General features: G+C 42.9%; 2 protein-coding genes across 16 annotated transcripts in view; both read left to right on the top strand.

Moving 5' to 3' along the window:
- LOC110520074 (cordon-bleu protein-like 1) overlaps positions 1–4,570 on the top strand; it is a 48,458-nt gene extending 43,888 nt beyond the window's left edge. For all 3 annotated transcript variants that reach the window (XM_021597103.2, XM_021597102.2, XM_021597104.2), the window contains 5 exons: positions 124–397; positions 708–790; positions 1,437–2,881; positions 3,717–3,901; positions 4,034–4,570. In XM_021597103.2, the coding sequence (XP_021452778.2) occupies positions 124–397; positions 708–790; positions 1,437–2,881; positions 3,717–3,872 (1,958 nt within the window). In that variant the 3' untranslated portion in view covers positions 3,873–3,901; positions 4,034–4,570. The remainder of the gene's footprint in view (positions 1–123; positions 398–707; positions 791–1,436; positions 2,882–3,716; positions 3,902–4,033) is intronic.
- Positions 4,571–4,907: 337 nt separating this feature from the next.
- Positions 4,908–23,138, top strand: part of LOC110520072 (growth factor receptor-bound protein 14) — a 46,084-nt gene continuing 27,853 nt past the window's right edge. Inside the window, exons 1-5 of one of the 13 annotated variants that reach the window (XM_021597090.2) lie at positions 4,926–5,044; positions 5,227–5,280; positions 7,182–7,226; positions 10,921–11,135; positions 12,482–12,614. In XM_021597090.2, the coding sequence (XP_021452765.1) occupies positions 10,948–11,135; positions 12,482–12,614 (321 nt within the window). In that variant the 5' untranslated portion in view covers positions 4,926–5,044; positions 5,227–5,280; positions 7,182–7,226; positions 10,921–10,947. Of the gene's footprint in view, positions 5,056–5,226; positions 5,281–7,181; positions 7,227–10,287; positions 10,485–10,585; positions 11,136–12,481; positions 12,615–23,138 lie in introns of those variants that run through there. The other 12 variants (XM_021597086.2, XM_021597088.2, XM_021597085.2 and 9 more) reach the window with 12 other exon arrangements.

Genomic DNA, 23,138 nt, shown 5'->3' with positions numbered 1-23,138 from the left:
TCATCACACTGCAGTTCTTCATCCCAACTTAGATGAGACATTGCAGATTTTGTTATCTCAATTTTACGATTCTTGATAATTGAAAATGTCCTCTGCAATCTTCTCCATCCTGTTGTGCTGCAGGTGGCCAACTTCCTAATACACTGCAAGAGATCGTGGAGCAGGAGGAGACAACTGCCTCCGTGGTCTTAGACTCTATGAGTGATGTCCAGGAGGACGACAGCAGCCTCAACCTGTCAACAGCAGACATCTCCGTGGACGCTGAGAGAACAGAGGCCCTCTCTCCACCACTGGAGGCCCCAGACACACCGTATGCTGAGATGGAGACCTCTTCACCACCCGAGAGCGAGGGCCCAGCAGGGGAAGATCAGGCTTGTGATCTGTCCTCAGATGGCAAGTACGAACTCTAGCAGAGAGTCCTGCGCTTTCCAAAAGGGCTCTTCTGCTGTCCTCATAGGAGAACCCATTTTGGTTCCAGGTAGAACTCTTTTTGGGTTCCAGGTACTGTAGAACCCTTTTTGGGTTCCAGGTAGAATTCTACCTGGAACCAAAAGGGGTTATTCAAATGGTTATCCTATGGGGACAGCCAAAGAACCCTTTAAGGTTCTAGATAGCACATTTTTTTCTAAAATTGTGCAGTATGAATTAAAAAGTTTTTCCTTGACTTGGGTTTTTGCATTGCTTTTCATAACTTCTGTTTTTGACAGACTAGTGCACAGCATGGTGAACAACACTGAGCGCACGGATCCCATGCTGATTGCCGAGATGGACACATCTGAAGCTGCAGATGGTATGTTTGCAAGTAGTGATGAATTCAAATATACTGAACAAAAATATAAAGAGGTTCTTGGCTGGCGTGGTTACACGTGTTCTGCGGTTGTGAGGCCGGTTGGACGTACTGCCAAATTCTCTAAAACCATATTGGAGGCAGCTTATGGTGTAGAAATTAACTTTAAATTCTCTGGCAACAGCTCTGGTGGACATTCCTGCAGTCAGCATGCCAATTGCATGCTACCTCAAAACCTGAAGCATCTATGGCATTGTGTTGTGTGACAAACTTCCAATTTTTAGAGTGGCCTTTTGTTGTCCCCAGCATGAGGTGCACTTGTGTAATGATCATGCTGTTTAATCAGCTTCTTGATATGCCACACCTGTCAGGTGGATGGATTATCTTGGCAAAGGAGCAATGCTCGCCAATAGGGATGTAAACACATTTTGGGATGTGCACAACATTTGAGAGAAATAAGCTTTTGTTCATTATGGAACATGTCTGGGATTTTTTCATTTCTGCTCATGAATCATGGGACCAACACTTTACATGTTACGTTTATATTTTTGTTCAATGTACATTAATGTGTTAACTATGGATGAAATGCTATAGCTTTAGTAGCAATGTTGGCAAGATCATTGTCTACTGTTTTTTTAATCTTCTCCAGAAAGCCCTCCTTGCCAAGCTGAGGAAATAGGTGGTCAGACAGACTTGCCATGTGAAGATTACACAACACAAGATGGGGTCAAAGGTGAATGTAGTACTGAGAGCTCTCATACTATCAGCCCACCAGCAGCCCAGCCTATGACACAGAGTACAGGAACACAGGCCTCAGATCAGCTGGACACTGACCCCTACTATCGTGAACGGCCAGTGGCCACAAGCACCCCCTGTCCCCCTGCTGAGGATGCCCAGGTTCAGACCGATCTCACACCACCATGTCCTGTGTCACCACCCCGACAACAGGAAGTGCCTCCCCCTTCTAAAGCCTCTACCTCTGGAACGGTGGGGCTGAAGAAGGACATGGCCACATCTACAGAGGAGCTGCTGATCCCTGCTGACCCCATCACACCTGCCTTATCTCCTGCCTCAGCAGCCCCTCAGTACCAAACGTCCACTCAAAGTGGCCCGGCCCCTCCGAAGCCATCCAATGAGCTGACCAGGGACTACATCCCCAAGGTGGGGATGACTACGTACACTATCGTGCCTCACAAGACTTTGGAGAAACTGAGAAACTTTGAGCTGGAGCTGATGTTGGAATCCCCCAACGTGGCTCTCGAGAAGGAAGTAGGTTCACTTGAACTCAAAGACTGCACTACACAGGCTGAGCAGTTACAGGTCACAGCAGAACAGACCGAGCTGCAGTCTATTGTACCTTTGGAGTCTTCCCTATCTCAGCAAGTCACCACCACTACTACTACTACTACTAGTAGTAGTAGTAAGAGCACTGTAAATAGCAATGTGGTTGAGCCTATTCACTCCCCCTCAACACCAACAAGAATACTTTCTGCAGGAGATGACAAGATTCCATCCCCCTCTAGTGGGGGAGACCAAGCAGGCTTAATAGCAGAGGTCACGGAGATGAAAATTCCACCCGCAACTAAACCCAAGCCTGGCTCTTTCCGCTTGCCACAGCACAAAAGAACACCTGGGTATTATGTAACCTCGGCGGCAGTGAAAAGTTTGAATGCCAGTCCTGGCGCTGGCCAGAGGGAGGCTCCAGGCAGTCTAGTGGCAGCAGCAGCAGCAGCGCAGGCACTGCAGCTAGTGGCGGAGGACAGCTTCCCTCCTCCGGTGCAGTGGGAGGAGGAGACATCAGAGGGCGCTAATGTAGTTGACATGGAGCCAAGTGTGCCATCTCCACGGCCCAGTCCTGCCAGGGCGCCCCCATCCCCAGGGCTGAGCCTGGAGAAGCTGAGGAGTTTTGCTGCTCCCAAACCCTACTCTCCTACGACCCCGTCCCGTTTTGCCCAGGCTGTCTCCTCGGCGGTCAAAAGGTCCCGGTCCTTATCCACAGACTCCACCTCACCCTCTCCTCGCTTGCCACCATTCTACCCAATCACAAGCCGCTTTTTAGTCAATGATCCTAAAGGACCATGTGGTGTGGCTATGGTGAGTTGTTGCAGATGTTTTGTGTTATGTGCTTCCTCTATGAGACTCTGTATTTTCAATATTAGAACATACAGTAGGAATCTGGATATTTATATTCACAGTTCTCTAAACTCTGAAATGACATAAAACCTAAAGAGTTGCTTTTCCCATAAAATGTTAGGCTTAAATGTTAATTTCTTTGATACTTGTTTTAAAGTTCAAAGCATATGCCTACTTAAAAAAATTATTTGCAGTAGAATCTCACTTTCTAGCCGATTTTAAAAGTGATCGATGTTTCATTGTCAGTGCTATCTCTTTAACCTTTAGACTACCCTCAGAAGCAGTCTCCAGTCTGCTGTTTTCCCATGTCCTTTAGGGTCAGCTTTGAGACTGTTGAATAACACAGGAAATGGGAGATGTACTCCTCTCTGAGAATGTATATACAATTTTCTCACAATGAAATTGGAACAGTCTACAGTAAGCGTTTGTTCCCGAGTTTGTGGCCTGGTAAACAATCCTAGCTGCGTATCCTACCTCGTAGTATTGTACATTGACCTGTGACACGGTCCCCTCCCTAAGAGACTGGGCCAGTGTGCCTGTGTGTCATTGATGTGCTGGTCCCTGTGATCCAGTGGGGAACACTTTTTATATCCTTGTTAATAGCCTGAGCACATGTCTTTTTCCATATTTATTCCTGAAGGACTCTCTGTACTAGGCCTATACTCGTGTTGTACAGGTAGTTGGCGTATATACAGCAGGTACAGCAGTGTCTTTCCAGTTTCCTCAGTGTCGACTGGCACACTCAGTCCTGAGTTTTGAATGATGGCGTGCATTGTGTCTTCCCTGATGAGCACAGGGAAGTGACAATGGAGAGGGGGAGGAGAACAAAGGCTTGGAGCTCCAGGGAAGGGGGGACCTGAGCGGTGGCCCAGCCAGTGACAACATGACTGTTCAGATGGCAGGCCAGAGTGACCCTGAGCAGTGGCTCAGTGTGTGTGGGGAGAGGAGCTGAGAAGTAATGGATCAACGGAGACATCTACAGTAAGCACTAGACTGTACAATAACATGGTGGTACAGCTGCGACAGTGTGACATTCATGTAGTCTGAGTGCCTATATAATGTATGTATCATTGCGTTGAGTTAGGTTTCAAGTTCCCTCTTTTGTCTTTTTAGGAGCCTGATGTCCTGCCCTGGAGTCTGTTCGAGCATGAGCCGAGGAAAGAGGAATAGAAACTTTGAGTTTTTTACGACCTCTGTTGCTAGTCTTAACCTATAAACTGTAGAAAAGACTACTTTTCTGTTTTATGACAAAAAATATCTAAGTAGATTATTATTATTGTTATTATGAAATAATTGTTTGTATTATTATTCATGATTTCTATTTCAAATTCGATGCATATTCTACTTTTCACGCGTGTTATTTTGTCCAAAGAAAGTATATTATTAGTTTCCATATTCAGTTGTAATTGTCATTGAGAAAATACAGTAGCCTATTTTAATACTGTCTTTCATTTTGAAGAGGTTCAATTTGATGGACCTGAAAGTGATACTTATAAATCCCTCAGTCCATTTTGTATTTTGTGTTACTCATTTGATTTTGATAAAGCTGTGCCCAGACACACTGGTATGTAGAGTATTTCTCTGAACATATGATGCTGTTATGAATAAAGGTTACTGTCGAGTATATTAAAGTATTCTATTGACAATCCATGAGTGTTTCCCACTGAACATTTTTGAATGTAAATTGAACACTGAATTGCAAAGAAATCCGACACAGAAGACAATGTTATTAGCAGTAAAAATGTCCAGTAAGTGAAGTGCAGTACATAGCATACAACTCACAATCTCATCACAATTAAACAGGACCAAACAACATGATTTAACATATATTAAATAGAGTGATATAAAAAAAACAACGTGCCGGATTATACGAATTGCCTTGCAGGCCAGGTTGCACAAAAAAAAGTTTAACTTGATACTTCTCTGCAAATTTGAAACTTTTTCAAGCAGGATCTCAGTGAGTCCTCTTTCAGGTAAACACGTGAGGGTTGTGCATGACGTAACGCGGGAGTAAATATAAACACCTGTCTAAGGAGATCGCGTGGACGAGATGAGCACGCCACGCAGACCTCCAGGACAGCGATGAAGACGAGCGAGGAATCAATATGCAGTAACGTTATTTCAGTGAGTAGGAGGTAGGATATGTTACAATGAACCGTTTTTTTTTTAGGGAACACTTATGTAGGCTAATTGTAGGATTTGGACAGATAGCTAGCCTACTGTCTAGATGATTACTTTTTGTCCTCGACAGACATTGCGTTTTTAGTCCTTGTGAGATTCTTATGTTGGCTGGATCTTATTTTCAGACGGTCAATATCTGTGGTCAGTGAAGCATGTTCCTGTGCAATATGCCAGCAAAGGTAAGACACGAGCAGCCTACCTGTCTTGGCATTGAATTGATGTAGCCTACCCTGTTGCATCTTTAAATGTGAATTTGAAAGTTATGCAAAATGATAACTAAAGCCTGTAGGGCTGTAACCCCACCATTATCCTTTTCATGTTATTTTTTTGTTTGTTTACTTTGTAGCAATATGGACATTACACAGGCTACTATAGCGCTTTATTTCACACCTCTGTAAGATGTCAGTAGGTCTACTGTTCCGTAAAATGCATAGTAAAAAACGTCACTTCAACACTTATGCTACTGCCATCTGGCGTCAGTCGAAGGAAGTGACTGAGTCGTGACTTGACATTGAAATCCATATTGGCTACAGGCAGGTCAGCGTTTTTCGGCATGAATCTTGTTCTGGAGGCAGCTATGCAAAGTGGTCTAGCTGGCAAAGACACACAGTCATAAAAATGTTTTTTTAAACCATAACCACGTTGCTAACCCTAATGCCTAAACCCAAACTCTACCATTTTTGTTTTCATACATTTTTACAATATAGACAATTTTGAATGTTTGAAAGAAGCATGATACACTTGGTGCATAGCCAGTAGGAATGAAATCATTTGGAGAGAAAAAATCACTTCTGCTTCCAAACCCAGGGTAGGTTAGAAACTCATTGCTGGTTATTGCCTCGTGTAATATTCAGCAAGAAAGGGTGTATTTTTAGTAGTTGATAAGGAGACCTCTAAAATATCCACTTATCTCCCTCCTCCTGCACTACACTCCGAGGCTAAAACCTCTTCATTCCTAGAGCTTTTAGTACACACTCTGGGAGCAGGCTATGCTGTACAGATATAGCTCCTTTTGTCTACACGTTTCAAGTATTTTTCTCCTAGAGTTGCGAAGTGTGTTTGCTCGAACCGGGTGCCTGTTAATGTTACATAATGGGATATCTCGATCTTTTGTACGCCCGAGTTCATGCGGTTTAATACAAGGGCATGTGAACCTGGTATTAACTGAGAACTTTACAGATGCTAGTTTGCCCAACTGATGGATTTTGTAAAAATAAAAGAATGCTAATTTAACAGCGAATGTATCACTAAATATACTGTTTAGGTATTATTCCTTTAAAGCACAGTGTTTGTACTTTTTTTGTTGCTATTCAAGTAAATTCTACATGGATTAGAAAAGTAAGATTACTACTGTATTTAAAGAAAGAATAGTCTAAATTGGTTAGATTTTTTTGTTGTTGCCTCGTTTGGCAAATCTGTTATCCATTGCAGGTCAGTAAATCTGGGATCACTGAAGCTAGCAGCCTTTTCCCTGCTTTTAGAAGTGATTTGTAAAGCAATTAAGTTGCTTATTCACATTAGGCCTATTAGCTGATAGACTTAGGAATTCATCATTATCAGTTATTATTGTGTATGCTTCACTTTTCAAGTTTCACTTTTCAAGGTAATAATAATCATATACTAAGAAAATACTTTCAGGCCTTTCATCTACTAGTTGGGATGTATTTTCAGAACCTCCTGTGAAACTGTAATATATAACTGACTTGTTCAGTCGTAATGGTCGACTTGCCAAGTCATTAGTGAGATCTAACAGATCACAGATTATACCCAGGAGGAATGAAAATACTCATGACACCATTGGTACTGAATGTCTGGTGTCAGATGTATTTTTTTTCATTCTTCATCTGACATGACTCGGGACAGAATTCAACGGAGGTAGACGCAAGCGGTGGAAAATCCATCAGTCTTGGTAATAAAAATAATAATACATTTGGATTTGTGACTGTCTCAAAGTGCTACAGTGAGTGGTGGAACGTGATCTGTAAATTGCAGACAATGTGTAGAGATTCTAATGGTCTCTCTGCCCCTTCTCTGCTCTCTCTCTCTTTGTGTCCCCCATCCTACCCTTCCACCCCCTTAGTTACTTTACTTTAATGCAGCCTACCTAGACATGACTGATTTGGAGGTAGGTAACATTATATCACATAATATTATATTTCACATTTAAATGTAGATCTAACTGTAATCTGCCTGTTGCACCTAGCATTGGATTCTTCTGCTTTTAGCTTCGGCACTTCTTGAGTTGGGGCAAAACAACCAAGTTACATAAAACTGTTTTGTCACAGGGTTTTGTCTATTGTTAATCCAGCAGCATGAGGTGTTTTGGCAGCTCAGTCATGCACGTAATGGCTCATACAACATTTCTCTCCAATCAACTAAATTGTCTTGGTTTTTGTGAATCAGAGCATTTTGTTCAAACTGGGACTCCAAGGGGTGATAGATTGCGGTATTATAGCTGTCCTCTTTTCTGCGTCAACAGAGGATGAAGGATTAGAAAAGAAAGCCAGTTTGCTATTTCCATTCTGTGATGTCCCCCATTAGAGCAGCTGATGTTGTAAGTTGTGCTGTAAAGGTCAAATGAGTGAGTTGGTGTGTGATGTGTGCTGTGTTTTGTAATGTGCAATTATGTTTCTACGTGACCATCTAAGAATAACTGTTTCTGCACTTTCCATAAGTGCAAGTGCCCCTTGCATGTGTGGCTGGAAATAGATGTGGGGCAGTATGCTGCTCCGAAGACAAAAAATAATTGATGATGATGAGGATAGTGTTTGCTCAATTACTTCCTATTCTAGCTAGAACATAGGCTAGGGGGCTAGATCATATATTGATGTCAGTCACACTGTACGAGCCCACACCTGCACCTGGTTTTTCAGCTACAACGATAAGCAGGCAACCTTGACGAAAGACACCTGAGCTTTGTTTTGTCTTTGCGAGCTTCTGTCATAAATTTGCCTTTTCCTTACAAAACCAGCTGTGACACCGTAAACACTACGTTACTGTACCTGCCCAGCTCACCTGTACTCCCCTCGTGACCGTGAGGTGAGTGGGACTAGGATATTCAGTAAGAACAGTGAACTGGGAACGAGAAGCGCACACAGCAGGTTTGTGACGACAGTACATGGCCATGTTGATCTAGCTACTCTAAACTCCTTAACGCCAAAGACATGCCGATGACACGTAACTGTAATTGTTACCCTGGATGTAGGCTTGACCAGGCAGACTGTTTTCCGACAACGTCAGTCTAGTGCTGTGGACGGTCTTCGTGTCGGATCGAGAACTGAGAGGGGATCACTTTCAGTGGGGCTGCTGAAGGCGTGAGAATGCAATATGACCTCAGAGAAAGAGCACTAATATGACTTTGTTTCAGTGCATGTATGTGCAATGAGGAACGACCTAGGTCACGGTTAAGGAACGAAACGGGTGCCGACGCTACTGTATGACTGGCCCGTTCGCTTTACATGAAGTCATAAGTGCTCGACATCTCTTACTCGACCATTGCTCCTCAGCCATAATGCACACAGAGATAATTTACCTCTGCTTTCACCAGCTATTGTCTTATTTTGGGACTGCCATGGTGGCAAGACTGGGAGATTGTCACAGACTACTAAAATAGCTTTGGCTCATCTTCTACTAATGTAATTAGAAAGCATTTGCATTGACTGATAGCGAAAGAATGTGTATCAGTCCAGGGTTATTTTTGGACAGCCCATGCTGCTCGGCCTAAGTGTCCTTGTCTCGGACTTTGCCACTGGAGGACCCCCAGTTCGATTATTTGAGTAGTCTCTCTCTTAAGCTGTTGTTTTTTATTTTTCTATCTGTAGGTGTCATCTCTCGCTCTCTCTCGCAGGCACACATATGCACTACACTAAATCACTATTGTGCTGCTTAATGCATCTGAATAAGCATGGGACTATTCACTTTCACCTTTACAAAAACTTGCATGTCACTTCTGTCCTTTTTTATTTGATGGTTTCCTGTTTTGTTGGTGTCATGCTTTGTCAGTGGTGCTCTCCAGAGAGACGGGCCTTTTCATATGATGGTGTGTCTAAGTGAAAAGGTAGCCTAAGCCAGGTGGAGCTGTGTTATTGTGACAGTGCTGTTAGCTCGGGCTCCTTTACACTGGGAGTGCATTACTGGAGGCTCACAGCTCCCGCTTCCCAAATGGCACTGCTGTTTTTCAGCAGCAGGGACTGGGAGACTAGTCAGGATCGAGGGAAAGCTGAACGGAGCAAAGTACAGAGAGGTCCTTCATGAAAACCTGCTCAGGACCTCAGATTGGGGCGAAGGTTCACCTTCCAACAGGACAACGACCCTAAGCAGAAAGGCCAAGACAATGCAGGAGTGTCTTCGGGACAAGTCTTTGAATGTCCTTGAGTGGTCCAGCCAGAGCCCAGACTTGAACCCGATCAAACATCTCTGGAGAGACCTGAAAATAGCTGTGCAGCGATGCTCCCCATCCAACCTTAGAGCTTGAGAGGATCTATAGAGAAGAATGGGAGAAACTCTCCAAATACAGGTGTGCCAATCTTATAGCATCATAACCAAGAAGGCTGTAATCGCTGCCAAAGGTTCTTCAACAATGTACTTTTTATTTCTTATAAATTTGCACATACAAAGCAGTTTTTGCTTTGTCATTATTGGCTATTGTGTGTAGATTGAGGGGGAGGATACAATTTAATCAATAAGGCTGTAATGTAAGAACATTTGGACAAAGTCAAGGGGTCTGAATACTTTCTGAATGCATTGTATTATACCTTTTTTTTAATACATTTTTTGTTTGACCAGCAATCAAAGCCTTTTCTTATTCCACATTTTTAGGATGTAAAATGGTAGAAAAAAATGTACACATGCTTTAATTTCCCCAAAACTTGACTTTGGTGCTAATGGGGCTTTTTACATGGAAATACCCAGTTAAAAACATTTGCTACGTTTTGTATTGACTGAAATTCTGTCATCTAGATTTCTGCAATCTAAGTAAACTGGTACTGCGACCAGATGTTACCTTAATCACATGCAGGCAGTCATTATCTACAGTAGCCTCTCAACCCCAGCCCAGTCTCTGCTACACATGACCTTTTCAGATAGATGTTATCGTGTCAACCCCCCCCCCCCCCCCACCACACACACACACACACACATAATGCCTGGCTGGCTATCACAGAATGACATAGACTACCACGCCACAGCCCACCACACCACAGCTGAGTCACTCTGTCTGGGATACTCTCCACATGCATCCAGTCCAGCACAGGGCTCAGTTTAAAGTGGAGTCGGGACCTCGGTGTGAAGTCTGTGACAAAGGGACACTTGGTCTTACAGTCTGGCAAACCTCCAGGACTCATTACAGAGATACGTTGCATACCAACAACGAACAGCCCTTTGTGTAAGTGTGCTTTGTGTGCAGGTCTGCTTTCCAGGTAGTAAAAAATAATAATTTCATTCAAAACAAAATGCAAGACGTGGAAAAAAAGAGTGTAAATGAACTACTAAAACCAGGGGGAAAAGCCAGACGGGGAGAGAGACACATTTGTGGATTTTAATATGTCACTGTGTCAAAGCGAAGAGGGCTCATTTGGGAGTCATTGAGTTAAAAATAACTTTATTGTGGTGGATCATGTTTTGGTAGGAGGGTTCATTTTGCCCCACTGGGCCAGCCTCATGGGCAGCAGATGAGCCTTGCGGAGAAGCTTGTGTCTGCTGTGTGCTGTGATCAGACAGAGGAGCCCAGCCAGCTCTCGCTCCCGCTCTCACTTTGCTCTGCTACTGCCCTGCACACTCTACACGCCAATCCAACAGCTCGTCTCTTTTCTCTGCTCCAGATGATGCCTTGGAAATAGCCGGCCCCCATGAGTGATATGAATAACACACTGGAAGACATACACACCTCTGGCTGCCTCGGAGAGAAAGCAGAGATTTTTGGGAGTGGGAAGGGTAATGTGAGTGGCTCTTCCAGCCCGTCCCTCATCCCTTTGCATGGTCCTTTACAACCACCAAATGCCCAGCCCTCCAAGACTGCTGTCTGCAAAGGAAATAGGTATGGTTTATTTCTCCTTTGGAATGGCTGCTGTGAATGAGTGTGATTTACTGTATTTTTTTTTTCAAACTTATTTTTAGTCTGTTTTCAATTAACTGTCTAAAACACAAACCTCATATGTGTTAGATATGCTGAGGCTCTTGGAGGAAATACTATCTTACTTTATACTGTAACTCACTCCTTGAAGTTAATCTTTAACATATGTGATTAGTGAGCTCATACAATGTGCTCTCCTACAGAGGAATAGTACACCCTTTGTGTTTGCAGCGGTAGGGCACAGAAGTCCCAGTTGAAAAATAGCTGTAGACTTTGTACCTGTAAACACTTGTGGTGAGCACACAACTGTCAACGAGAGGATAGTTTTAGCCAATTTGGATAGTACACTGAAAGAACTGGACTCGAATCAAGCACCTGTTACTTTTCTGCTTGTAATTAGTAACTTAGTAACTGCTGTGTGTTTACAGAGCAGTAAGGAAATGTCAACGTGAGCCACCTTTTTTTTTTTTTACCATTCAAGGCCTTCACTTATAAACTCTGTTTCCTATCTTCTCATGCTTTTGTCAGCCTGGTCATTCCCACACGGACAGGGTGTTTTTTTTTTTCTTCCCCTGCTCGATTTTGATGTGAACGGATTAAATGGACACGCTTTGAGAAGTAAACAACAGAACGGCCATCAAGGCCGCACCCTCGTACATGACACGATCAGAAACCCATAAATAAACAGAAGGATTATACACTGTATTTCAGTTGTGGATTCACTGCATGAATAGGGCGACATGGGTATACAGATTGTAGCCTATACAGAATGTATAGAGGGAGTATCACCAAACTCTATCTTGATTAATGTCGCATTTATTGGGATTAATGCTAACTTGGAGAGAACTAGGCTCCAAAGTGCTATTTCTAAGCAGCCTCTGAGGTGGAGGGTCCATTGTTATCTATTGTTTTATCAAATATCGGTTTGTCCCTCTGCTGGGTGTGTCGTCTGACTGGCTGAGAGTGGGGCGGGGGGGGGCAACACAGACGCAGACACAGTGACTGGCCGTCAGCCATGTCTGTGAGAGGATCACCTGTTCAATCATACTGATCCCCTCGAATGTACAGAAGACACATTGTCCTCATCAAAGGCCCCAACAATAGAGAGGAGGTATAGAACACAAGCTGGCCATGCGCAAGCTTTAGTTTGGGTATGGACTGTAAAATCTGATGTCTCGGAAGCTAAGGAGATCCCTATGACTCTCTCTGTAGGCTCCAGACCGACAGTCCTCCAGCAATCTGATCTATGGTCCCAATGGCATTAACATGGCTGCCTCTGTTTTATATACTCCTTCTTTCCCTTTCTCCAGGAAGAGTGAAGAGGGAGAGGAGACTCTGCTGACTGACCCATTTCCAAACCCTTTCCCAGAACTTATTCCCTCAACCGTCTCATCCCTCGTCTCTGATTGTTTATTACCCTGGACCAAAAGCGGCGCAACTCAAGTGAGCAGATATTTTATTCCAGTCTGCGTTCTCTGTATATTATAGTACAGAAAACACCAATTTTCCCCCTGTTATGTTTTCCAGTTGAAAACCTCCGGCATTTACATGTGATTCTAAGGTCATGTTTGGCTTGCGCTAAGCATCTGATACTGCAGGGCGTGAGGACGCAGAACCAGTTGTGCAAGTATGAAAATGAGGTTGTTGAGAATGCCTTGTCAGCACACTCTACAGGGAATCCACACTACGTGTGATTGTGAGAGCCGGTCTTTACCGAGATTCTGTATCAGCACTAGTGTTACAATGAACAGCACACCTGGTCTAATGGCTAATGTCAAAATGAATGCAGTACATCCGGAATAGGGTGACATTTGGGACGAAGCCATTGTTGGAGAGAGTGGTGAATGTGGGGGAGAGGAGACCTGGCACTGGGTCAGAGTTCACTCCTTACTAGATATCTGGCTCTGTTTTGGTTCTTGCTTGATCTCATCACATGCAATTCCTGTGCTTAAATGAATAACTCTTCAGTACCTTAACTTGTCCCTATACCTATGTAACATTGTAGTTACGTAGATAGAAACTGCAATGCAATTACATGGTAAGAGTTTATCGGTATAGGTTGTTTGTACACGCGGCTGTCTCCCACCTAGAAGAGAGAATTAACGTTTAGATTTTGGGGGGTTAGGTTTATTAATTCACCTTACAGCAGATGCATGGTGTACACTAGCAATTGTACATTACTTTAACTTAAAGTAAGTTTAAAATAAAGTTATACTTTTTTTTGATAGGGGATTCGATTCAGCCTGCACTATGGAAAACCATACAGCATGGTCACACAGCTGCTCTTGCTGTTCCTGGCCCACAGAAATTCATTTTTAATGATGTAATTAGTGAAGTAAAAGCAAAACGAATCTAATTTGAATTTGTGTGAAAACATTAGCATTTTCTCATTGTAGGCCAGGAGCAATGTTTTTTTTTTATACTGCAAAACTTCGATTTCTGCCAATGTTGAATCTGTACTGTATGATATATGAGCTTTTACAGAACCCATGCTCGGTGCCATTTACTAAACTGGGAGCACATTCATTATGTTCCAAGCTAACAATTATGGTTACGCTTTAAGAAATGACTGAACGTCAAAACGGAAAGCCTGCTATACATTATCCCCAAGACTGTCAAGTCAGGCTGGCTGTGGCTCGTTCGATGACCACACCACCCATTCCCTGGAGGCGATTGGTTCCCTGCAGGTGTTAATTACACTCACTGGGTATCTCTGGCTGAGGGAGGGAGGGGGGAGGGGATGAGGCAAGGGGGGTTAGCCCAACTCAGACCTCTGAGTCATGGTAAAGCCTGAAATTACAGAGCTCAGTGCTAACCAAAGAAAATCAGCAGCATTAGACCTCGCTCCTCAGCTTTTAATAATGAGTTGCTTTCCGAGTGTATTTGTCATTCTCCAGTTGTCTCCGGCGCCCATGCGATTTAGAATACTTTGTGATTTGCTAAAGGGAGGTAATCAGCTTGTTGTTTGTTCTTCTGTATACAGTCTGATAAGATGATTGTAGAGCTCGATTGTCTTCCCAAAGAAACTAAAGTGTCAGTCTTCACTTGATACAGCAGTCTCAAATGAGCCCTTTATATCCGATCCCCTTTCCACTTGACCCAGGATTCACATTGAGAAATTAGTGGTTGCATTTCTCTAATGATCACCTCACTCTATTGTTGTTGTTTTTTTAAAGTCCAAAGGTTTAGCATGGATTTGGCTTTCTCTTTTGATTGTCAAGAGTGAAATACTTGGATTTCTCAGCATTGAAGAAGTATGCAGAATGACACCTTGGTGACCTCGGGCTGGAACAGTGTGGCTCCTTGTTAGCCTGTCTCAATGTGCTCCTTATGTAACACAATGATGAGAGCTGCATTCTCACCTGATTAGGCTGACAGGCTTTCACTCAGCCTTTTGAGCTGTTCCATTGTCGAGACAAAGGGAATATGTCAGACTGACCAGCTGTTTATGTGTCACAATCCCCCAGTCGCAGGGTCACGACCCATCCTCAGCAGCACTTGAGAAACCAGTGAAATCACTGCCCTAGCCCCATAAATGGGTGTGACAAGTCTGTCTATTGAATCCCCCAGGCTGTCTTTGAGGGTAGTCAGTCTCTAGGCAAATTATTTACTCTCAACATTTTAAAGTGGGGCTGAACTTCATGATTTAGCCTCGGTTTCAATTCTCCTCATGAGGTAATGTGACTGAGAATGAGATTTGGGTCTTGGAGGCGTGCTTTGGTGTGTGTTTGAATGGGGGAAGCATTTGTACATTCACTCTGCCAAAACATAACTTATATTAGTTATTGGGGTGTGATTGACGTGGGGGGTCCGTGGGTGGATTTTGAAAATGTATTTGCATTCTTCATCTCTAACTCATTGTTAGAAACAAATTTGGTCCAAATCGGATGTTAGGTACTAAACTCGGCAACAACAAAAAAGAAACGTCCGTGCGTTTATTTTCAGGAAACTTAACGTGTGTAAATATTTGTATGAACATAAGATTCAACAACTGAGACATAAACTGAACAAGTTCCACAGACATGGAATAATGTGTCCCTGAACAAAGGGGGGTTCAAAAGTAACAGTCAGGATCTGGTGTGGCCATCAGCCGCATTAAGTACTGAATCTCCTCCTCATGGACTGCACCAGTTCTTGCTGTGAGATGTTACCCCACTCTTCCACCACCTGCAAGTTCCCGGACATTTCTGGTGGGAATGGCCCTAGCCCTCACCCTCCGATCCAACAGGTCCCAGATGTGCTCAATGGGATTGATATCCGGGCTCTTCGTTGGCCATGGCAGAACACTGACATTCCTGTCTTGCAGGAAATCACGCACAGAACCAGCAGTATGGCTGGTGGCATTGTCATGCTGGAGCGTCATGTCAGGATGAGCCTGCAGGAAGGGTAGCACATGAGGGAGGAGGATGTCTTCCCTGTAATGCACAGCGATGAGATTGCCTGCAATGACCACAAGCTCAGTTCGATGATGCCGTGACACACCGCCCCAGACCATGACGGACCCTCCACCTCCCAATCTATTCTGCCCTAGTGTACAGGTCTCGGTGTAACGTTCATTCCTTCGACAATAAATGTGAATCCTACTATCACCCCTGGTGAGACAAAACCGCAACTCGCAGTGAAGAACCCTTTTTGCCAGTCCTGTCTGGTCCAGCGATGGTGGGTTTGTGCCCATAGGTGACGTTGTTGACGGTGATGTCTGATGGGGACCTGGTTTACAATAGGCCTTCAAATCCTTATTCCAGCCTCTCTCAGCCTATTGCGGACAGTCTGAGCACTGATGGAAGAATTGTGCGTTCCTGGTGTAACTTGGGCAGGTGTTGTTGCCATCCTGTACCGATCCTGTGCAGGTGTTGTTACACGTGGTCTTCCACTGCGAGGACGATCAGCTGTCCGTCCCGTCTCCCTGTAGCGCTGTTTTAGGCGTCTCACAGTATGGACATTGCAATTTAATGCCCTGGCCACATCTGCAGTCCTCATGCCTCCTTGCAGCATGCCTAATGCACGTTCACGCAGATGAGCAGGGAACCTGGGCATCTTTCTTTTGTGTTCCTTTGTGTGTTTTTCAGTCAGTAGAAAGGCCTCTTTAGTGTCCTAAGTTTTCATAACTGTGACCTTAATTGCCTACCGTCTCCTTAACCTGTTAGTGTCTTAATGACCGTTCCACAGGTGTATGTTCATCAATTGTTTATGGTTCATTGAACAAGCATGGGAGACAGTGTTTAGATTTATTGAATATTATATTAATCCTATAAATTCAAATGGCCAATTAGGGTACAATCAACTAGATTCATTTCTCAGAGATCAAATTATATTTCAACGCTAATCCTATGGTTTTCTAACATAAACTAATTCAGAACAATCTGAGATGGTGGGTGTTTCTTGTGCTTTGAGGTGGAATGACCCATGAGCGAGTCGATGCCACATTTTCATTTGTGCTGAAATCAAAATGAAAGAAAAGTTATCTTGCAAATTCAGCAGGCTATGGCGTAAAATAGGCTTGTTGACGTGTCGTTTTTTCTCTCACTCCTATCGAAAAAATAGTTGTATTTAGTCATACACAAGTTTTACTGTGCGTGAAGTTTCAAATGCATTCTGTCATTACTAAATGTGTAATGTGATAGGTATTTTAACATAATTTAACACACAAACAATAACCATGTGTGTGACGTGTATACTTTTTGTTTCAAAGTAGATTTGTTTGACTTCAAAGAAACACTCTGTCACCCTGATTTAGCCCACTGCAGTAAAAGGTTAATAAAAGATGTAATCAGTCTTCTAACTCAAATGAAAGGGATGATGACTCAATCTTTGCGAGAGATGGAAGGTACCTGATTTCATTGGTCCTCACCCCTGAGTTAGCCTGCCCGGGACAGATTAGTACTAAAGGGTTCTTTGCAATCTAGATTTTCCCAGCTAAAAGCTGAGCCGCTATCGTAGTACTGGTTATCCTGAGTTGACCATCAGAAAGTATTCACACCCCCTTTGACTTTTTCCACATTTTGTTGTTACAGCCTGAATTTAAAATGAGATTTGTTTTCTCACTGGCCTACACACAATATTCCATAATGTGAAAGTGGAATCATTTTATTTTTTTGAATTTTATTGAAATTAATAATAGTTTGAGGCAATAAGCATTCAATCCCTTTTGTTATGGCTAGCCTAAATAAGTTCAGGAGTAAACATTTGCTTAACAAATCACATAATAAGTTGCATGGATTCACTCTGTGTGCAATAATAGTGTTTAACATTATTTTTGAATGACTACCTCATCTCTCTACAACACACATACAATTATCTGTAAGGTCCTTTTAGTCGAGCAGTGCATTTCAAACAGATTCACCCACAAAGACAAAGGAGGTTTTCCAATGCCTTGCAAAGAAGGGCACCTATTGGTAGATATGGTAAAACAAATAAAAAATCTGACATTGAATATTTCTTTGAGCATGATGGAAGTTATTAATTACACTTTGGATGGCGTATTAATACACCCAGTCACTACAAAGTTAAAGGCTTCCTTCCTAACTCAGTTGCTGGAGAGGATGGAAACCACTCAGGGATTTCAACATGAGGCCAATTGTGACTACAACTGTTTGAGTTTAATGGCTGTGATAGGAGAAAACTGAGGATGGATCCACAACATTGTATTTAGTCCGCAATACTAACCTAAATGACAGGGTGAAAAGGTCTGTAGACAATAAAACTATTCCAAAACATGAATCCTGTTTGCAACAAGGCACTAAAGTAATACTGCAGAAAATGTGGCAATACAACACATTACTGAGTCCACTCTCCATATTTGCAAGCATATCTGTGGCTGCATCATGTTACGGGTGTGCTTGTAATCGTTAATGACTGGGGAGTTTTTCAGGATAAAAAAGATACGGAATGGAGCTATGCACAGGAAAACCTGGTTCAGTCTGCTTTCCACCAGACACTGGGAGATTAATTCAACATTCAGCAGGACAATAACCTAAAACACAAGGCTAAATATACACAGGAGTTGCATACCAAAACAACCTTGAATGTTCCTGAGTGGCCAAGTTACAGTTTTGACTGAAATTGGCTTGAAAATCTATAGCAAGACTTAAACAGTCTTGTCAGAGCTTGAAGAATAAAAAATAATAATTGTGCAAATATTGTACAAAGTTCTTAAGAGATTTACCAAGAAAGACTCACAGCTGTAATTGCTGCCAAGGGTAATTCTAACATGTTAATTTAGGGGTGTGAATACTTATGTCAATTACATACTTCTGTATATAATCTTCAGTACATTTGCTACAATTTCTAAAAACATGTTTTCACTTTGTCATTATGGGGTATTGTATGTAAATGGATGAGGAAAAAAAAACCGTTCTATTTTGAATTCAGGCTGTAACAACAATGTGTAACAAGACAAGGAGTATGAATACCTTTCTACCAGCACTATAGTATAGGGCTCTGGTCTTGTCTGGAAGTAGCCTAGACTAGCTAGCAAGTTAGACAACTTCTTTCGCTAATTATCTTCAGCTGGCCGGTGTGGACCGTGGCAAAGTTGGTTTGCCTTTGGATACAATTGATGAGGGCAAACCAATTTTTTAAAAATCCATCTAGACACAATAACCCATAATGACAAAGCGAAAAACGGGTACAACAAAAACAAATACCAAATTTACATACGTTTTTAGACCCTTTGCTATGAGACTTGAAATTGACCTCCAGTGCATCCTGTTTTTATTGCTCATCCTTGAGCAATCAGGGGAGAAGGGCCTTTGTCAGGGAGGTGACCAAGAACTCGATGGTCACTCTGACAGAGCTCCAGAGTTCCTCTGTGGAGATGGGAGAACCTTCCAGAAGGACAACCATCTCTGTAGCACTCCACCAATCGGGCCTTTTATGGAAGAGTGGCCAGACGGAAGCCACTCCTCAGTAAAAGGCACATGACAGTCCGCTTGGAGTTTGCCAAAAGGCACCTAAAGGACTCTCAAACCATGAGAAACAAGATTCTCTAAACTGATGAAACCAAGATTGAACACTTTGGCCTGAATGCCAAGTGTCACGTCTGGAGGAAACCAGGCACCATCCCTATCGTGAAGCATGGTGGTGGCAGCATCATGCTGTGGGGATGTTTTTCAGCGGCAGGGACTAGGAGATTAATCAAGATCTAGGGAAAGATGAACGGAGCAAAGTGCAGAGAGCTCCTTTATGAAAACCTTCTCCAGAGTGCTCAGGACCTCAGACTGGGGCGAAGGTTCACCTTCCAACAGGACAACGACCCTAAGCACACAGCCAAGACAACGCAGGAGTGGCTTTGGGACAAGTCTCTATGTCCTTGACTGGCCCAGCCAGAGCCAGGACTTGGACCCGATCGAACATCTCTGGAGAGACCTGAAAATAGCTGTGCAGCGACACTCCCCGTCCAACCTGACCGAGCTTGAGAGAATATGCAGAGAAGAATGGGAGAAACTCCCCAAATAGAGCTGTGCCAAGCTTGTAGTGTCATACCCAAGTAGTCTCAAGGCTGTAATCGCTGCCAAACGTGCTTCAACAAAGTACTGAGTAAAGGGTCTGAATACTTATTTGAATATCATTTTTTTTATACATTTGCTAACATTTGTGAACCTGTTTTTGCTATGTCGTTATGGGGTATTGTGTGTAGATTGAGGAAAATCAGGCTGTAACGTAACAAAATGTGGAAAAAGTCAAGGGGTCTGAATACTTTCCGAATGCGGTGTATATCAATATATATATTTTTTTAAACACATTGTCCCACAGTAGTGTGTTAAATTATTAAAGATATAGGGATTGGACTAGTATGGTGTGTGCAATGGTGCTAGTTGCCGTGACAATCGGAGTAGCCACTGCTTGTACGTGATTTGACCAGGTTTTAGTGTGATTTACTGTGATTGGACTGAATGCCCATTCAGAGTTGTACTGAGGCCCTTTGCTTGACATGCCATTGTTTAACATGGGTTTTAAAAGCTTTTCCAGTCATGAGAAAGCAGTTTGCCTGAGCCACTGTCAGCCGTGCTTTTGCAGTGTCATGGCGCATTTGCATATCCAAAGCGGCAAGTCGTGACTGCTATGGGCAAGTCGACTCTCACGTCAACTTCAACCAGCACTCTCCAAGAAAAGCCCCATGCTCTGTTGTGCATCTCTAACACATGGTTGAGTTAATTTGTTATCCGTTTATATTGTGTTTATCATTTGCCCGTGTCCATTTTGTAGTTCTCGATCATATGTTGTACGGGCGGAACCAGTTTTAAGCGTTAAACTATTTCAAATGCTCTTCAAGCGAATTCATTAATGTTGTATAGACTATTATTCAAATACCGAATGTCTTTGGGGATGTGATAGTTGTTTAAAAATAATTGCATTTTTACATCCAGTTGTTATTGTGGTGTAGACACTTTCACCACTGATCATTACAATCTTTGGGTACATTACATACCGCGTAGTGGCTGACACGGAATATAATGTTTAATGTTGAATCGCATTTGTTAAATGATTGTTTTCACATGATTTGGGTTTTAACTCTGTGCATGGAATGTGCAAAATGTTGTCACTTATAAAGACAGAGAGGGTTACATGGGCTAACGGCAGCCAGCGATTAAGAGGGCAGATGTGGTGATAAGGGGAGTAAGTTTGATCAGTATCGGTCCTATAGTACTCCTGCTCCCTCAGCCATATCACAGCCACTTCTGTGACTACCTTGTGAAATAGAATACTTATGCACTTTGGAGCGTGACCTCAAGTCAGATCCCATTGGTAGGAGCCATGTCCCCTGTTATTGCCATGTCTTTGCAGCACCAAGGGCCCTCAAAAGGCTAGCACAAAGCCCTTCAATCCATACCATGCTTGGCAAGGTGTGCAAGGTACACCCTATGTTTGTGTGGTAGGGAACGTGGTTATGAAGAGCGTCCTATTGGTTAAATAAAGCTCTTTACGTAAAGCAAGTTGTTCCATGACACAGCTACTTGCGTACCTGTCGTATTTTGTCATTTGTAACACCTTTATTTGTAAGGTATTGGTGGTTACATCGCAATTCAGTTCATTATTATAATTGCATAAAGATTTGAATAACATCCATATCATTTTATAGACATCCATAGTAGAAAGTGCATAATATTGATGTCAGTACTTCTCAGAGGCGACATAGATGTCATACAACAAGGGCATATGTCCACATGTATTCTGGTGAGAGACTTTTAGGTGTACAGAACTGGTAGAGTGGAAAGACACTCTGCTTGGCCCCTCACCAGACAGACAGACAGGCAGACATACCCCCCCCCCCCCCTGCTTCCAGACAGTGTTGGTGTTCAGTTCTGCCTTCTGACTCAATGAGAATGTCTGCTACCAGTCTGGGGCTATCACTGTGTCATATCACAAGGAACCTATACCTTGTGTACACATGTCTAGGTGGACGATTTATGCTCTTATGATTTCAGGTCCGGCACAGTCGAGTCAAACAGGATAGGACCATATAAGAATGACCATTGTTTTTGTGTTATAAAATAATATTAAGAGCACATAAATTATGCTGTAATATGGATGAAAATATCAATTTGAATGTACAGTTTACTGAATGTACAGTTGAAAAGAAAGAAGTAGGATAGCAGTGTTTCTGTTGCAATACCTCGCTACAAAGGTATTCCTGCGTATTTATTGACCTGCATTTTCTAGAGTTAGTTTTCTTTGCAGGCTGTGTGTGTGTGTGTGTGTGTGTGTTAGTTGTAGTTTTATTACTAACTAGAGTTTTATTTGTCTGTGTGTGATCGCTGTAGACTGGCGAGACTCAGGCCTGCTGCTCAGCTCTGGGAGGGCCTGCGGAGGGTTCTTGTTTGAATCAAGCCCTGGTCAAGAACAGAGTGTCTGAGAGCCGGCTTTGTTATGAGTGCCGCTATCTATCTGGCTCCATTAATTCAGATTCATTTTTGCACTCTAGGATAACTAGCAGCGTCTGCTTGTCTGTGCTCTCTAGACGATGTGCTGCGGTTCCAGATAAACAGAGAGCCTGTGAGCTTGGGAAGGACTTCTCGTCCGTTCTCATGAGGGGAAATGTATGAAATTCACTGCTGTGCTGCCTGCCTGCCAACCTCCCCACCCCCCCACCGCTGTCTGGTCTGGGAGGAAGGAAGAAGGGAGTGTGCAAGGAATCCTCCCTCTAAACTACGGTGCACGGTCTGATTCTGACCTGTTTACTGTGTCGTACATTTCATGCTCTTTCAATTAGTACATGTAGCCGGATAATGTATTGAAAATGAAACGCAAGTTTTATTTTATTTGTTGAATTTATATACCAATGGGGCCCTGTGTGGCATGACAGGGTTGTGGGTTCGATTCCTACGGGGGGACAAGTGCACTAACTACTGTAAGAGCGTCTGCTAAATGACTAAAAGGTCCAATTATATCCGTTTGCCTATAGGATGTGGTTGATTAAATAATTGATCAGCCCTTTAAAATAATCCAAGCATTTTTTTTTTCTAGTCTCTTTTGTTTCTCATAATATAGTCAGTGTATTATCTTCTCACTGACGTTGCCTTCTCTGCTTGACATTTTAAGATTGATAGGAGAGTTTGGGCTTGAACGCTGAGCTTTGCCCCTGCTGAAAGAAATATGTAGCAGAGCCGAACTGGCCTGTGCATGTGTGGTCCGTATCTAACAATGCATTTCTGGGCACTTTTCGTCTGTGACCCATTATAGGTCCTAGCTAAATGCATTACTGGGTTTTATGAAAAGAGATCTATCTAGCACTCTTGGATGTTTCTAGTGTCCTGTGTTCAAGGACATGTTTCTGCTGTCCTTTTAATAACACTTAATTAAACGCTTGAATTTTTCCAACAAAACCATAACATCATTATCAAATTCCCCTTTTACCTCAAACTTATAAAAACAAGTTCATCAGCAGTTAGCATTTGGCAGAATAGTTAAAGGAGCTTGTATAATTGTTTAGCAATGTAGGAATTCAAATGGATGTTTTGTCAGGGC

The sequence above is a fragment of the Oncorhynchus mykiss genome, chromosome 3 (genome assembly GCF_013265735.2).
Source record: "Oncorhynchus mykiss isolate Arlee chromosome 3, USDA_OmykA_1.1, whole genome shotgun sequence".
NCBI lineage: Eukaryota > Metazoa > Chordata > Actinopteri > Salmoniformes > Salmonidae > Oncorhynchus > Oncorhynchus mykiss.
The sequence above is the reverse complement of the archived record's forward strand: the minus strand, read 5'-3'. Positions and strand labels throughout refer to the sequence as shown.